At 45.1% G+C, this 16,651-nt stretch overlaps 1 protein-coding gene across 1 annotated transcript in view; it reads right to left on the reverse strand.

Annotated features, from left to right (window-relative positions):
* Positions 1-13,811, reverse strand: part of LOC108795658 (protein Wiz-like) — a 26,158-nt gene extending 12,347 nt beyond the window's left edge. The window contains exons 1-4 of the mRNA XM_018566949.1: positions 13,757-13,811; positions 12,971-13,102; positions 6,899-7,159; positions 5,831-6,577 (exon numbers count right to left, since the gene is read on the reverse strand). Of these exons, the coding sequence (XP_018422451.1) occupies positions 5,831-6,577; positions 6,899-7,159; positions 12,971-13,102; positions 13,757-13,811 (1,195 nt within the window). The remainder of the gene's footprint in view (positions 1-5,830; positions 6,578-6,898; positions 7,160-12,970; positions 13,103-13,756) is intronic.
* Between the last annotated feature and the right edge of the window lie 2,840 nt (positions 13,812-16,651).

Consider the following 16,651-nt stretch of genomic DNA (forward strand, 5'->3'; position numbering starts at 1 on the left):
TATATAATTATAATGCATTTCTTTAATTATTGCAAAAGGTGAACTTATCGGTGGCCACAGACCTCAAAGACAGTTAGGTGTGCCTGGCACCAACTGACTGTTGGAAGAGAACTTTATGGTTGTGTTTGTTGGAACAAACATTTGGGTACTTGGGTCCACTGAGCATCATATGTTTATGTCATGGGGGCAGGTGAAAGGAAAATGCTTAGTCTGATGAAGGGACTCTGCAGGGCCCCGAAAGCGCTTGTTAATATGACAAGGAACTTCAAATAAATGAACATTCTGCTATCCTAAAAGGATTCTGGTGTGCTGGTGACATTTCTTTTTTAGGAGAAGGGAAAAGACACCTTCCTTCTTATTATTCTATCCCTCATTCATGAACGGTGCTGTTGAATGGGGGCGTGCAGCAGAAGAGAAGTTGGGGCCTGTATCAACAAGCTTCAATGCCCAAATGCAGCTTACTTTAGATGTCTGTCTGCAACATTTCATTTAGAATTCATTGCAGGTGCAGCTGACCTGCTTCAGCAATCCCATAGACTTGTATGGGAAGCAAAGCAGTTCTGAAGCAAACAAAAGCCTGTTATCACTGACTGATTGAATTAAAAAGTTAAAAAATATACCAGGGAGAAGACAAAGCTATTTGATGTAAATGTTTATGTTAGGGCTGTGGAAATTAAAGATTAATTTCTCGATTAATCGTTAAACTTTTTGATCGATTAAAATTATTTTGAAAACACTCACCTCTCCGCCGGCTTCCGGGAGTCCCGTCGGCGATCCGGTGACGTCACGGACATCGACGTCCCCCCTTCCCCAAGTGGCTCCGTCGGCTAACGAAGGGAATGGGGGGAGGAGTCCGATGACGTCGATGTCCGTGACGGCTAACGAAGGGAAGGGGGGAGGAGTCCGGTGACGTCGATGTCCGTGACGTCACCGGACTCCTCCCCCCTTCCCTTCGTTAGCCCAAGAAAATTTTTCTGCACGAGCTCCAGCCAAGGCATTGGCCTATACACATACAGCACAGCAATGAAGTAATAAAATGAACTAGGATCACACTAATCCAGCACGTTATTATTCTGAGTTGCCCCACTCAAGCAGCGGCCATATTGAGTGGGGCACGTGAGAATAATAACGTGCTGGATTAGTGTGATCCTAGTTTAGTTTATTACTTCATTGCTGTGCTTGTTTGTGTATAGGCCAATGTAGTTGGATCTGTATGTGCGTTATAATTAATCAAGATTAATCGATGAAAAAAAATTTCGATTAATCGAACACGAAAATTTTAATCCTTACCAGCCCTAGTTTATGTACTATTTTATTATGGCTGCTAACTGGGCACAGATTGGTAAAACATGCAGTAATTGTAGAGATCTATTACCAGCAAGTCAATGCAGCCATGTGATAACCGTGTCACCACAACCATATATACAAACCCTAATAATGTTAAATCAATAATCGATATTAAAGTAAACCTGTCAGCCATTCTAACATTTATTGAAGTCCTGAGTCATAGCAAGTTCCCTGCAATTACCTTAATAAACCATGTCCTTTGTGCTCTGTTCGCTTTGGTACTAGGAACTCGACTTCCCTAAGTTCTGGGCTAAGCCTGCCTCCAAAAGACAAGCCCCTTTAAGAACGCCTTTAATAGCTACTGATTTTACAGGGGGATGGCAGCTAGGCAAGACCTGAAGTTAGGCTCCTGTAACACGGTTAAAGCGACTTAATGGAGCACAGAGGAGAGTTTTAATAAAAAGATATTAAAGGTAATAAAGACGTCTTGTGGTATCCAGTTTTCGGCAGGACTAGAAATGGCAGGTTCCCTTTAAAGTTCTATTCGGCCTGCATCTGTACATACTGGAGCACAGTGCACAGGACCATACTAAACTACGAAAAAGCAAAACTGCGTGCAAGGAAGCAATGCAGAGAGAAGAGCACAGCAGAGATTATCGAGTAAAGCCATGCAAGGCAAAGCAAGGAAAAAAAACAAAATGTAGAGGGCTGTATGAGTTCCAATTTTAAGGATCAGAAGAAGAAATCCCTACATCCGCCACCTGGAAGACTCAAGATGACCACAGCTTTCAACTGCCTCTGGTTTCCTGTCAGGACATGTCGCACCGCCATTTTACTTTAGTAACGGCTGTGGAAGTTTGGCATAACTAGGCATCCTGTTGGGACACCAACAGGATGCACCATCTCACACCACTGGAGTCCCTGACAGCCGTAAGAAGCCAGCATGTGCTTCAAACTATTGGTGACCGCACCGCTGAAGTATCAGTTGGTCCCTAAACAGAGCAACTTTATCTGCGGCATTCCTAAATATTGATTCCACAACTGCTTCTCCACCGGCAAGCTATCGTGAATAATCTAAAGAAATACGATTATCGTATCAACCTATGAGGAATTACTCTGATCTTGCTGAGGAATTTCTCTGAACAAATCAGCAATTAGGGACAACTGCAGATCCTCACAAATACTAGACCGCCACATTGCTAGAGCTACCACCAAGGGCTGGACAAAATGTAGAGACAAGTAGCCTAGGAGGAGGACACTTTCTTGGTCAAAGATTTGAATGAATTGCTCCTCAATGGCGTAACTATCTATCCAATATGTAAAGATAGTACTAATGAATAACACTAATTGTAAGGTGTACTCCAACAACTTTGCAGGTCTGAAAGAATTACATTGGAGATGCCAAAAAAACATTTTATGTTTTACATTTGAGTGGGGGAAAGGTTAGGCTTTGGGCTCCATTAGAGATTTTCCTTCACTTTCTATCTCACCATCAATGGTTCCACCAGACAGGAAGTGTGTGAAATACTGCAACAGGGACACAAATAAAATAAAAAAAGCCTTTAACTACACTACAAACAAAATCAGCCGGATAGGAAGTAGGGGTAAATCTCTCCAAGGGCCTGTGTTGATTTTAAGATGCTTCTGAGATCGTTCGGAGTCTACTGCAGGTGAAATTGACTTGCTTCATTGGCTTCTACATTCCAACAGACTTGTATGAAGAGAGAAGCAATTCTGAAGCAAACAAAAGCCCTTTGACATTGGCCCAAACAGTGCCCTGGATAGTCCTAACTCTTCCCCACTCTATCCAAAACGAAGAAAAAACATTTTTGGCTTGACATACACTTTTTAAAGGGCAAGTCCACTTTCATACAAAATGTGAGAAAATAAACTTACCCAAACCGCTCTGCCACCTCTCCCTTCCTCTACCGTTCATACTCTTACGCTGCCAGCGCTAGCCCCCCAATGTCCCAATACAGGTTGCTTATTCTAAACCAGCTTTCCTGCAAGATCCGTGACTTTGTAGCAATCATGCACGAAACCGTGCGGATGGCCACGCGGTCACAGAATCACCCACCCCCAACGATCACGCTGGCGGTGCCATTATTTTCTAGTGGCACCCCTGTGGCACCAGGCAGATCGCAGTTTCCCGCCATGATACCGCCCGTGCAATCACGCATGATCGTGTGCCATTTATCCTTTTTTTAGCGATTGCCGCACGGCCCTATTGATTTCAATGGGGTTACATCCGCGTGGCAATCGCTGAAAAAAGGATAAATGGCACATGATCATGCGCAATTTTCACTGTGTGCAATCGTGCACGATCGTGCGGTCCCGGGATCTACGATATCTGAACCTGGCCTAAAAAATTAACATGTATTTTTTAAAACTTTAGAAGTCTAAGCCCATGATTTTCAATGTCCTTATATTCATATTCTATACTGAAGAATACTGCCTGGAAAATAAGGCCCTTATGCATGAAAAGGGTGTTAAAAAGATTATTATGTAAAGCTGCCCATACCCTGCTTAACTGTTAGCCAAGTCCTGCTACCTTGGTCAACAAGAGTCAATTTCTTAAAGGAGTAGGGCTGAAAATTGTTTGCCGACCAGTGGCTGCAGCCGGCCAGCTGTGGTCTCTGTTCAGAAATTCATATAATAGCTGGCAGGGAAGTTCCTCCTATCCATGTCGTTTAGCATGGATGGGGAAATCTAGTGTTTCAGTGGGGCAGACAAGGAAAAACTACCAGTGCAGGGCCAGCTTTAGCCACAGCGAACAATTCGCTTCCAACTGCTACTACTACTACTACAGTGCACGGTTGGAAATCAAACATGGGCTCTGGCTGGTTGCAAAAGGAAATGACCTTGTTGGCATACGTTTCATACATCAGCCCCCTAACGCCTGCCACAACACTAGGCAAACACACGGCATCCCGCTATTCCACTTCCTGTGCCAAGATTTCAGAGATCACGACACAACTATCTCCTGAGAAGATTTCAGACTTCCATAAAACGATTGATATAGCATGATGGTAGAGCTGGGGTGAAAGGTACACAGGCCAGCCCCTCAGGAGGAAGAAAAAAAGAAGATTTTATTGTTAAGCAAGCAATGCGATTATTAATGGAAGAAAGGAGCAGATTAGTGTGAGCAAAATGAAACGGTTCAGTTTCTGGAGAGAATTATGAATACAACAAAATTGTCTTCATACATAATACATGCACAAACAAAAACCGCACTCCAACCAAGCAAAGCAGGAAAGTCCAGTAAACCTACTTTATAAATGGGTTCAATAAGAGCCATTTAAAGGCCAGCGCCGGGGGATTAAAGGTTTTCCCTTGCAGCGGGGCTGCCTGAACTCTGCACAGGTTACCTGCCTGTTTATCTATAGGGGGCAGGAAACAGCAGTTTTACTTACCTGATCCCCGAAAATTAACGCTCTCCTCTTCCCCTCCACGGATGTGGACTCACCCTCGGGGTCCCCACGTACAATGCAGGGCTATGGAGTCTGCATCGTACTTGTTGACGTGAGTGGTCCTTAGGCAGCTGGAGTGATGGGGAGAAGAGGTGGCAGGGAACAGCCAGAAGGCAGCTGGGGGGAGTGAGGATCAGGTAAGTGAAACAGTCCCCTAGGCAAGCACTTAACTCTTAGCCCTCATTCACACTGCCGGCCCGTACAGATCTGTGCGGCGTGCATGGCCGTATCGGGCGGCTCCCGGGAAGTACAGGTGCTGCGTGTGATTACACGCAGCAGCCTGTACTTCTCTATGGGAGTACGCCGCCCTACGCTCTCCCGACCTGCACGTCCGTACAGGTGCGGGTGTCCGTACTCGTACGCCGACAAGCTGGATCCCGTCTGCATCTGAGCAGGGACACCCGCACCCATACGGACGTGCAGGTCGAGTGAGCGTAGGGCCGCGTACTCCCATAGAGAAGTACAGGCTGCTGCATACAAATCACATGCAGCTGTAGCTCGTGATATACTGAGCTTTTGGTCACGGGAGGACGCGAGTATATGTCCTCCCGTCACCCTGAGTATAGGGGAAAACACTAGCTCATAGTTCTCCTTTAAATATTAGAGGCAGCTGTTGGTAGACCTGGACTAGTATAGCTAAAGCTGAACTCCGGCCTTCCCTTCAGTCTTGCACAGTTGTACCGACTCCTCTCCTGAACTGAAATGGCTTCCTCTGATTTCACTGCACACTGTGAGCTTCTCCCAATGTGCCCCACACTCATGTTTTTGCCAAAGGGGGTTATCATATACATATGTGTGTATGAATAAAAAAAGTGGCAGAAGGCAGATAACAGAGCTCATGATCCTGTGTTGCAAAGAAGGCTCTAATAAAAGGACCTTCAGAATCAGTAAACACAAAGCATTTCCCTCAGTGATGTAGCCTTCCCTGCTGCACTTGATGCTCTAAAGAGTCAAACTGTCTACAGACAAAGTACCTCCCATCAGGGGAATTATACCATCAGGTAATCCTCAGGTTTACTAATTGAAAAACAAAATATTAGATACTGATTATGCTCCGTATAATAAATACTCACAAAGATTGAGTGGACTGGAGGCATTCTTCTGAGCCCAGTAGGAATCCAGGTTAGATTTACAGGATTGAGACATCATCTTCATTTTTTTGGTAGGTGGCATCCTACCAGGTATCGGTCTGTGGTGAGCTAAGCCTCCTATGGAAAGCTTTGATTGGTTGCCATGTTGCATCTTGCCATGGCCACGACCAGCTTCCATCTTTACGTGTGGACTGCCAACCCCAGCTAATTTGGCGTAAGCCTTAGGAGACAGGACTCGAGGAGCACCGGCTTCAACTATTTTGATTTGCGTGCCGTTTCCTGACCCACTAGGGGATTTGAAATGTGCAGACGTTTCTATAGGCCCTGCACCGTCTACCAATTGCAGGCCACTCTCTGCTGCCGACATAGAGCGGGAAGCGCCTTCAGACAGGTTCGCAGAGGCATTGCCGCTTGCCTTGTTTGTGCTTTCTGTTGGCTTGGCGAAAGGATCAGCTTCGTTGCCCTTTGCGCCACTGTTAGGCTCTGTATCATTGGCGTTGCTGCCGATAGGTTCGTCGTCAGTTTCTGTCTGCTCAGACATTTGCTTCATAAAATCATCTCTTTTCATATGAGAGTTTAGAGCTGCAATCGGGGAAATTTTTGCCTCTGGATCATTGATTCCCAAGTGGCGCAAATGAGCCCTAGCATGGCTGGACAAGCCCTTTCTGGTCTCAAACCAAGCACCACAAAACTCGCACTCATTTTCTCGGTTTGGATCTCCTTCGACACCTGTAAGAGGAAGTGGTGGGGTATACAAAACACAAAAAGGGGATGAAATGAAATGATGAAAAATAACATGGAGAGAAAAAAATAAATAGAATACAAAATTAAAATAAAATTATAAGATGTTAATGAAGAAAGGAACAGAAATGGTAAAAAATGTGAAGACAGAGACAGGCGAGGGGAGAATGTGAAGACAAGGAGAAGAAAGGAAAGAGTGAGACAGGCCAAATATTAATAGTAGATGCCTGCCTCTAGCCCTCCCAACATTCCTAAAAAGCCCTGTTGAGCCCACCCGTGGCACTAGTGGCCTCCCTTAGCTCCACTCACTCAGATTCAAAGGCCCGTCCTCATCCCCCCACTGGGCTTTGGGGGGTCCTTGCTGGGAACTGGCCACCTTCTTGGCCCCCAATGGGCTCTCCTCTTTCGGAAGCTTGCCCTGCTTGACTAGCTCTTTCAGTAGATCAATGGGAGCACTGATTTCTGGCCCCGGAATCCCAAATTGACGTAGGTGGGAGCGTGAGTGGCTGGCCAAGCCCTTCCGGGTCTCAAAGCACGTTCCACACAGCTCACATGTAAGGGAACCTTGTCCTGGCAGGGGGTATCAACCACAAAATTAATTACCGACTGTACATAAGAATTATCATTTTAGTGCTAATGAAGATTTCAAGATTCCACATAGGTTGGAAACACAGCTTTGTGCTTTTGCCTAATGCATGTTCCATTGATTTCAATGTAGACGCAACAAAACCTATGTCACTGTATACTGTAATCCATATTAAAAGGCATGTCAGAGTGTGCAGATATGCAATGCAAAGCCTGTTAAAATTAGGGATGCACCGATATATCGGCCGCCGAAACATATCGGCCGAAAATGGCACTTTTGGCATAATGTTGAAAGTGCCATTTTCTGGCCGATACATCGGCGCATGCGTATATTCTCTCCTCCCCGCCCTGCGCTGCTCTGTGTCCCAGCGGGAGAAGAGAAACTGTGACAGACGGCCGAGCGCTGCGGGAGGAGAGCGCTGTGAGCAGCCGGCGTCTCTCCTCCCACACCGCTCAGCCTCCTGTGACAGATCGGCAGAGCAGTGTGGGCGGAGACAGCCAGCGCTGTCACAGGAGGCTGGGCTCTCCTCCCTACACCTCTCGCTCAGCCTCCTGTGACAGCGTGTCAGGATGGAGAGCGGGTACAAGCAGCCAGTGATTAGTGATCGCTGAGTATTTGTAAATAATTGAGGACATAGTATGGTTACTATAGCCTCAATTATGAATGAATGGGAAGTGATCTACATCACTTCCTGATTATTCATGATTGTGGATATAGTAAACATACTCTGTCCTCATGTTATGAATGAACAGGAACACTCAGTATAGAGGATTCCTATTCATTGATAACAGGGGGCACAGAAAAAAAGATAGGATGACTTTGTGTCCTAAATCTCTTTTTCTATTTTAAAAAGGGAAATATCAGGGGTCTGTTTAGACCCCCAATCTTTCCCAGAAGCGCTTAAAAGTAAAGTAAAAAATAAATATAAAAAAAATGTTTAATAAAAAAAAGGTTTATAAAAAGTAAATAAAAACAAAATATTTTTTTAAAAATGGAAAAAGTTAAAATAATTTTTTTTTCGGTTTCGGCCTGACATTTTTTTTATTTCGGTTTCGTTTTTTTAATATGCATTTCGGTGCACCTCTAGTTAAAATGCAAGGAAACATGCATAAAGGTTGAGAGTTGTGTTTCCAGCCTGAATCCAAAAGGACTATTTCTCACAGACATCATTTTAGAAATTAGAAATAAAACTTATTTGCATAACAGACTATAGTACTGATGATACTGAAAGCATAAAGGCCCCATTCACACCATTCAACGGATGTCAATGGATGACAATGGAAGGTAACCCAAAAACTGAATGAGTGTGAATGGGACCAGTTCACTCCGCTCCGTTCATGTCAAAAAGTTGACATGTGATTTTTTTTTCAGTGCAACTTAACACAACGCAGCAATATGCACTGGTCCCATTCATACCCAATTATTTTTTGGTGCCCTTGCATTAGCATCGGTTGAAAAACAGATTGCAACACAACAGATCAGAAGGAAATCAGAAAGTTTAATCGCAAGTCAACTGACCCTCCATTGACTTACAACTACCTTCCGATTTTGTTGTGATCGGGCCCTTAAAGTAGAGATCCACTTTTTTTTTTTTTTAGAGTTTTTAGGTTACATAGTGTCCGATCCTCTGTCATAACATCATTTTATAATGTACAGCAGGAGAAGAAAGGAATATCTGAACATAAGCGATAAGCGCCGGTTTTCCTTACTTCCACTACTATCTTCAGGACGGGAAGCGAAAATTCCATCATTGTAGACACATTCAACCCTTCCTCATACAAAACGAGTAAGGCGGCAACCAACTGATGGATTAATCAATAATGAGAGTAGTTGTCAACTATTCTCATTATCGATTAGTTAGTTGGATCCCCCACCTCTCTTCTCCACACTGGGAGGAGGGCACAGCAAGCAGTGGGCGGGTACGTTACCCAGCCTGCTATTGGCTTTTGTAATTTGAAATGGCCAATAGCTGGCTATTGCACCAGCCCACTACCTGCTGTATTTACATTCAGCTGCCGTCTGCGGAGTCTTGCCACGGGCAGCTGCCATTCACTGGCTGAAGCTATTCCAGCACCACGGGCTTACAATACAAGTATTAAAAAAGAAATTAAAAAAAAGGTGGGAAAAAAGTCATTTTCGGTTTCGGCCTGACAAATTCTGCTGCAGGAGGCGAGTTGCAGTGCCATTCATTTTAATGGGCCTTCCACCCGCAGTGTGATCGCCCGCACTGGAACACACGGTACCGCAATGCACGGTTTTCCAGTGCAGTGCGATTGCAAAAAATTGTGCATGTAGTTTTATTCTGAAGTAAACTTTGTAACACTCCATTTGTGTACTTTATTTTAAATTAGGGATGATATTTAATGTTTTTTATCCGACTGATCGAAAAAATTATCAGCCAAGTAATCGATTATGAAAATCATCATTAGTTGCAGCCCTAAAAACGAGGGATAAAAATTAGGGGTGCACCGATACTGGTATTGGTGCCAAGTATTTGGGCGAGTACTTGTACTCACCCAAATGCTCCGATGCCTAGCCCGGTACTTGAGCTTCTGGTAATAGGAAGCCGGCTTATCAGAAAGCCAAGCGCCGTGTAATGACACGTTGCCCAGCTTCCCGATTATCCAGCTTCTCAGCAAATCAGGAAGCTGGGCAACGTGTCATTACACAGCGCCCAGGTTCCTGCTTGACCAGCTCCATCCTTCCTCGTGACCTGGTGATGAGGGAGCATGGAAACTGCTTTCCTGCTGATCGGGAAGCTGGGTGGCGAGTCTTTACATTGCGCCTGGCTTCCTTACTGGGACTTCTGGTATCGGTAAATACAGGGAAAAAAATATCGGTACTCGATACCAAAAAAACGGTGTCGGTGCATCCCTAATAAAAATTTTGGGGCTGGAGTTCCCCGTTTGAATGGGTTACAATTAATGGCAGGTTTTTACTGCTGCCCGTCTCCCCTAGATTGTAACGCTACCATTGTCCCATGTAGACATCAAACTGGGAAGTAAAAGGAACTCTCTCCATAGGGTCATAAATGAAAACAAAATCCTGAGAGAGGTACTAAACCGTCTCTACTGTACAAAAAAAAAAAAAGTGTATTAATTGCTGGCCGTGACCTTTTCCTCACTTCCAATCTCAGGTGGAATCAATCACTCAACAAAACAATACATTGGGCAATCTCCCCACCAAGGTCATAGACAGCAACTGATGTTCTTACTGTTCAGAATTCTATCAACAACAAAAAAGTTTTCAGTGGACTTACTTTGAAAACACATTAAATATCCACATAGATCACATTTGTAATGTTAGAGTCTTCTACAGCAATGCCCAAGTTCCTCATTTCGGCTAAGCTGTCTCCAAAATAGTTGCAAGTCTTTCCTGTGAGAAGCACTATTTTCAGGGTTGTTGTGACCCTTCTATTGATCGGCTCTCATATGAAGCAATCCAAAATACAGGAAATACTGACACTTGTGTGACTTTCACAGTGAATGCTTTTTGGAGAAGACGTGCACCTATTGAAAGCAGTCAGTCTAGCTGGAAGTGACAAATCTAAAGCTGGATAAGAACATGATTAAATGACAATTGCCCCCCCTCTCCCCCCCAAGGCATCCAATCACCCACTTATTTAAGGTGACACTAAACTCTGGAGTTAAATCTAAAAAATACATTCCAGTCCCTGAACTCTGAACAGCAATGTCTCTTATTTGTGCATCACTCGGCTGTAGATCCTCCAATCATCTCTGAATTGGTGCCGACACTGTCCTTCCTTCTGGAGGGGGGCTACTTGTGTTCCCCATGGTCCCTGTGTGTGTTGTAAAGTAGTCACCGCTCCAAGCTCGCTTCCGGGACGGACTACAATCTCATGTTTAGTTTACTGATTCGTATTGAGATTGTAATCCATCCCGGGAGTGAGCTTGGAGCGGTGACTACTTTACAACACACACAGGGACCATGGGGAACACAAGTAGCCCCCCTCCAGAAGGAAGGACAGTGTCGGCACCAATTCAGAGATGATTGGAGGATCTACAGCCGAGTGATACACAAATAAGATACATTGTTGTTCATAGTTAAGGGAATTGAATGTATTTTTAAGATTTAACTCCGGAGTTTAGTGTCACTTTAACATCTTTTGATTTTGAACATTCCATGTATAATATCCCAACATGAAGGTTTTTGGAGACATCAAACTTACAAAGTTATTTAAAAAAGAATCCCAACTATCGTCGCTCATTATCTAAACATTTGTCTCTTTTCCTTAAAGGAAGTTCTGAAGGCTAAAGAAGTCCAGAAATTACTTTATAAGAAAGCCGTCATTAGTTAGAAACCGTTGTTCGGGGGAATGACTATAATATAGTATTTACCTCACCCGTCCTTACAAGATAAAGAGTCAGTGGTGCGTTTGTGCTACTGGGGAGCCCATGAGTTTCATTTATCATAATGCAATGACATGCAGCTAAGGCCCCATTCACCCCTATGTCATTCTTCACGCAGTTGGGATAGGCATACGACACATACAAACTGCAGTTATATGACTCTCGTGTGAATAGGGCTGTGCACATGTGCACACTGACATATGCAGTTCTGAAAAGATATTCTTTTGAAAGCTGGACTCCAGGCAAGCAGCCCAATATACATTGAGGGGAATTATCAAAACTGGAGCAGACAAAATCTGGAGCAGCTGTGCACGGCAACCAATCAGCTTCTCTCTTCAGTTTGTTCAGTAAAGGTTTGAAAACAAACCTTTACTGTTATTCAAAAGGATATCTTTAAGAACTGCATATGTCAGTGTGCACATGTGAACAGCCCTTTTCACAGTATCCCCTATAGGTTTAAGACTTCCTGGGTCCCTCAACGGACAGGAAAGATATTTTTAATAAATACATAACTAGGGATGCACCAATACTAGTATAGGTGCCGATACCGAGTATTTGGGCGGGTACTCGTAATGACTTGCCCCCCAGCTTCCCGATTGGCCGGGAAGCCTGCTCCATGCTCTCTCGTCAGTGGAGCCGGCTTTCCGACCAATAAGGAACCCGGGGGTCAGGTAATGAATTGCTGCCGGACTTCCTGATTGGCCAGCTTCTCGAGTTATTACCTGCCCCCCGGCTTCCTGATTGGCCAGGAAACGAGCTCCCTGGTGACGAAGGAGCATGGAGCTGGTTTCCTGGCCAACCAGGAAGCCGGCGTGACTCGCCGCCCAGCTTCCTGATTGGTCGAGAAGCTGGCTAATCAGGAAGCCCGGCAGCGATTCATTACCGGACCCCCAGCTCCATGCTTCCTCATTACCTGTTGATGAGGGAGCATGGAGCCAGCTTCCCGGGTAATCAGGAAGCCAGACGGCAACTCATTACACGCCGACCGGCTTCCTTATTGGGACTTCCGGTATCGGTGAGTACCAAAAAAACGGTATCAGTGCTTCCCTATACATAACTGAATTGCTTCTTAAAGTTGCCTGATGTTCAGCTTTAAACAGAAACTGTAACCTACCTATACAGGGCAAAGTGACAGCAAACCACCCTTCCCAGATAGGTAAACAGACCAATCCAGGCACTGAGGGCATCTGCCAGCTCACCTGGCAATTGGCCAATCAGGCTGGAGCACGGTTATGTGGGGTAAGGCAAATGCTCCCCCTTACCCGGAAGTACTGATCCGTTAAACCAACAAAGGAAGGGAAATTTGCAGATTTTTAAAAAGTATGTTTGCAATGGCAGCTGATTTCCATCATGATGGATCTCTTCAACTCTAAAGCACCTCAATAATGTGTTTTGCTATCACAGAGATACAAGGTTCAACATTACCTTTAGAATCTTCAGCTTTGCTGCTGCTCTGATTTGATACCATTTTCTCTGCTGAGCTTTGCTCTAGCTGTGAACTTTGTGGTCGAACCAGATCTATCCGTGGTCCATCATCGTCGTCATCTAAATCCAGTGCTGTAAAGAAATTAGCCAAGTCAATGACAGCGTAAGAATAAGCTCCGGGGAAAATAATACCCTTGCTTGTTTATGCCAATAATACCATGAAAATTGACTTTTCTTACCCAATCCCTCACGTCCCAGACAGCCAGCATTCTCCTCATTGCCCTGGGTTGTGGGTTGTCACTCTGCGTCCCCTCGTACAATTCAGGGCTACCAGTCCTGCATTGTACTTGATGACAACAGAGTGGCTGCAACTGCCAGGGCACCTTACAGCAGATCCTGCAGGGGCTGGTTTCATAGCATAGAAGGAGCCCGCGGGAGCGAGGGATTCAGTAATAAAAAATCCTTTTTACTGGTACAGTAGGCATAAAGGAGAGTTTAACTCCTGCAGTGCGGGGGAAGCCCTACTGCAAGGTTATGTTTTGTTTTCCCTAGAATTCAGCTTTAATCCTGCAAAACCCAGAAACATGCAAAGACACTTTGGAGCAAGTCAATACTGATAGGGTAAGGAGTAAGTGATTGGCATCACATGACTCTGGGTGCACATGTTTAAGGAAACTTAACGAAAAAGCAAGTACGCATGGTATGCATTGCCCATAAATTCCTATTGTCCAATTTCCTTGGTAGTATGAATTCAAATTTAAGGACTATTTCTTCGACTCCATTTACACAAAGACTTGATATCAACCAGAGCAAGCCCTTCGTCCCATCCAACATTTTCCATGATTGGTTAGACTATATAGATTGTAAGCCCTCACAAGCAGGTTCCACCTATCTCTCCTTGAATCGTATTGTAACTGTATTGTTTCATTTTGAAAAGCACTGCGCAAATTGTTGGTACTATATAATCATCATCATCGGATTTAAATGTGGCCAAAGGGATCACTATAAACCCGCAGCAGCAGTTTCATTTTCACCCACACCACTGCAGAGTGCAGGAATAGAAGCTCTTTTTCTAAATAGTTAAGTATTTCTAACAGTTTTAAAGGACAAGATCAGCCTAGACCCCTAACCTAATCTAACCTAGATACCCTCAAACAAATGCTTGCTTACCTCTACATGAGAGTGGTGGCCTCCTCCTTCAGCCTAGACCCCCTAACCTAGATAATTCCCAAACAGATGCTTGATTACCTCTCCATGAGAGTGGTGGCCTCTTCCTTCAGCCTAGACCCCTAACCTAGCTACCCCACAGATGATTGATTACCTTTCCATGAGAGTGGTGGCCACCTCCTTCAGCCTAGACCCCTATCTTAATCTAACCTAGATACCCCCAAACAGATGCTTGCTTACCTCTCCAATGAAAGCGGTGGCCCTCTCCTTCAGCCTAGACCTAATCTAACCTAGATAACACCCATCCCCCAAACTGATGCTTGCTTAGCTCTCCATGCGAGTGGTGGCCCCCTCCTCTTTTTACAAAGCTATTTTTCTAAATAGTTAAATACAAGTGTTTCTAACAGTTTTAAAGGACAAGATCAGCCTACACCCCTGACCTAACCTAGATACCCCCAAACAGATGCTTGCTTACCTCTTACCACGAGATAGTGGTGGCCTCCTCCTTCAGCCTAGACCCCCAATCTAACCTAGATGCCCCCAAACAGATGCTTGATTACCTCTTCATGAGAGTGGTGGTCTCCTCCTTCAGCCTAGACCCCTAATCTAACACAGATACCCGCAAACAGATTCTTGCTTACCATGATAGAGTGGTAGCCTCCTCCTTTGTAACTGCCAATGTCTGTATGGCGAGGTGAAACCCTACAGACTTGAGCGGGGTTGTACTCCTAGCATCTCTAGTGCTTGAGTACAGCACAAAGGTTATTGGCACTCACAGAGTAGGCAGCACTGGAGAAGATTTTTGGCGAAGGAGGTTGCAGCTGTAATAGGGAAGTTAGTTAGCATCTGGGTGGAGGGGGAGGGTTTTTATGGAAGATTGGCCAACAGGTTTTTTGTTATAAACAGAACTTCTGCTTCAACATGTATGTTGCAAAATATACCACAACCCATCCCTATTGACATGGAAAAGTAGAATTTCAGCCAGCTCTCCTCATCACAGGGGCGGACACATTCATGTGGGATTTATTTCCACTACAATAGAATCATAATTACCAAGGATGTGATGATCTAGGAGAGGGGTCAGCAACCCGTGGCTCCGGAGCCGCATGTGGCTCTTTCATCCCTCTGCTGCGGCTCCCTGTCCAGGGGCTGAACTACCGCTGGGCCTCGGGGCCTGAGGCTGTGTGTGTAGGGGGGGGATCCAGTGAGATCCGGTCCTGGGCACCCCCCCAGTGGAATATGTTGCAGTGCAGAACTGATCTGCCCTGGAACAGCTGTTCGGTCCTCAAATGTCACTTCTATAAGACTTTGTGAGTGGGGTGGAATGTGAGATCGCACTCAGAATCTAATAGACATTTCAGAACCGAACAGCTGTTCCAGCGCAGATCAGTTCTCTTGAGCATACGATTTGCGATGCCAATCTGCCCTGGAACAGCTGGGAAAGCGTTGGAATGCTTCACCTATTGGCGGTCACACATTCCACCTCCAAAAAACTGGGCGGGCTTACATTGAAATGTGTGACCACTTTACCAGTCACACATTGTAACGTAGTCACAAACTTTGATAGAATACCGCCATCAAGGGGGTACGGCCAGTACCCATGTGAGGGGTCTGGCCAGCCTGGGAGGGCCTCTTACATGAGTATCAGCTGTTCCAAGGGACGGCATGGCAGAGGTGACAGGGGAGGGGGTGGAGGAGGCCAGGCCCCAGCAGGTAAGAGGAGTTGGGAGGAGGTACAGGGAAAGGGACCCTGGCAACCAGCTCACCTGAGGCCCTGCAGAACCCACCATCGAGAGTTTCAGATGGGCTGTGCAGGATCTATGGTGGCCTCTGCAGGGTCACTCTCAGGTGGGCTCTGCGGGGTCTCAGGTAAGCCCTGAGTCCAGTGCGTTACTAAGCCCAGAGTCCAGTGCGTTACTAAGCCCAGAGTCCAGTGCGTTACTAAGCCCAGAGTCCAGTGCGTTACTAAGCCCAGAGTCCAGTGCGTTACTAAGCCCACATATACCTATATACATAGCATAAAGGTAAAAAACAATATACGCCGTGTTATCTTCATTTTAGATGTCAAAAGGGTTTTGTGGCTCCCGGTGTTTTCTTTTATGTGGGAAACGGGTCCAAATGGCTCTGAGTGTTTAAGGTTGCTGACCCCTGATCTAGGAGAATTATAAGAAGTGCAGTAAGTAGTAAACAATTCCTTCTGGAATTTACAGTGCTGCTTAAACTGAAAACGTTCAGCCAAATTTCAGTCATATTTATTCTGTACATGAAAAAGTTTATAAAAAAAAAAAAAAATGCACTAATTAATTTTAGATAGACTTCCTCTGAACTATGTCCCAGCAGATCAAGGACAAAACATCCCGATTTGCTTCTCTATCCCAGTCGGGATGTAACAGCTGTGAACCCAGAAGTGCTCAAAGCTGATTGCTTCCAGGTTCATTGTACTGAGTAGGCAACAGATGCTCAATCTCCCCCACTAGTCATCCTGATCTCTTTATTTGTGTTCTGTGCATAAAG

The sequence above is a fragment of the Nanorana parkeri genome, unplaced genomic scaffold, assembly GCF_000935625.1.
Source record: "Nanorana parkeri isolate BGI_ZX_2015 unplaced genomic scaffold, ASM93562v1 scaffold991, whole genome shotgun sequence".
NCBI classification, from domain to species: Eukaryota; Metazoa; Chordata; class Amphibia; order Anura; family Dicroglossidae; genus Nanorana; species Nanorana parkeri.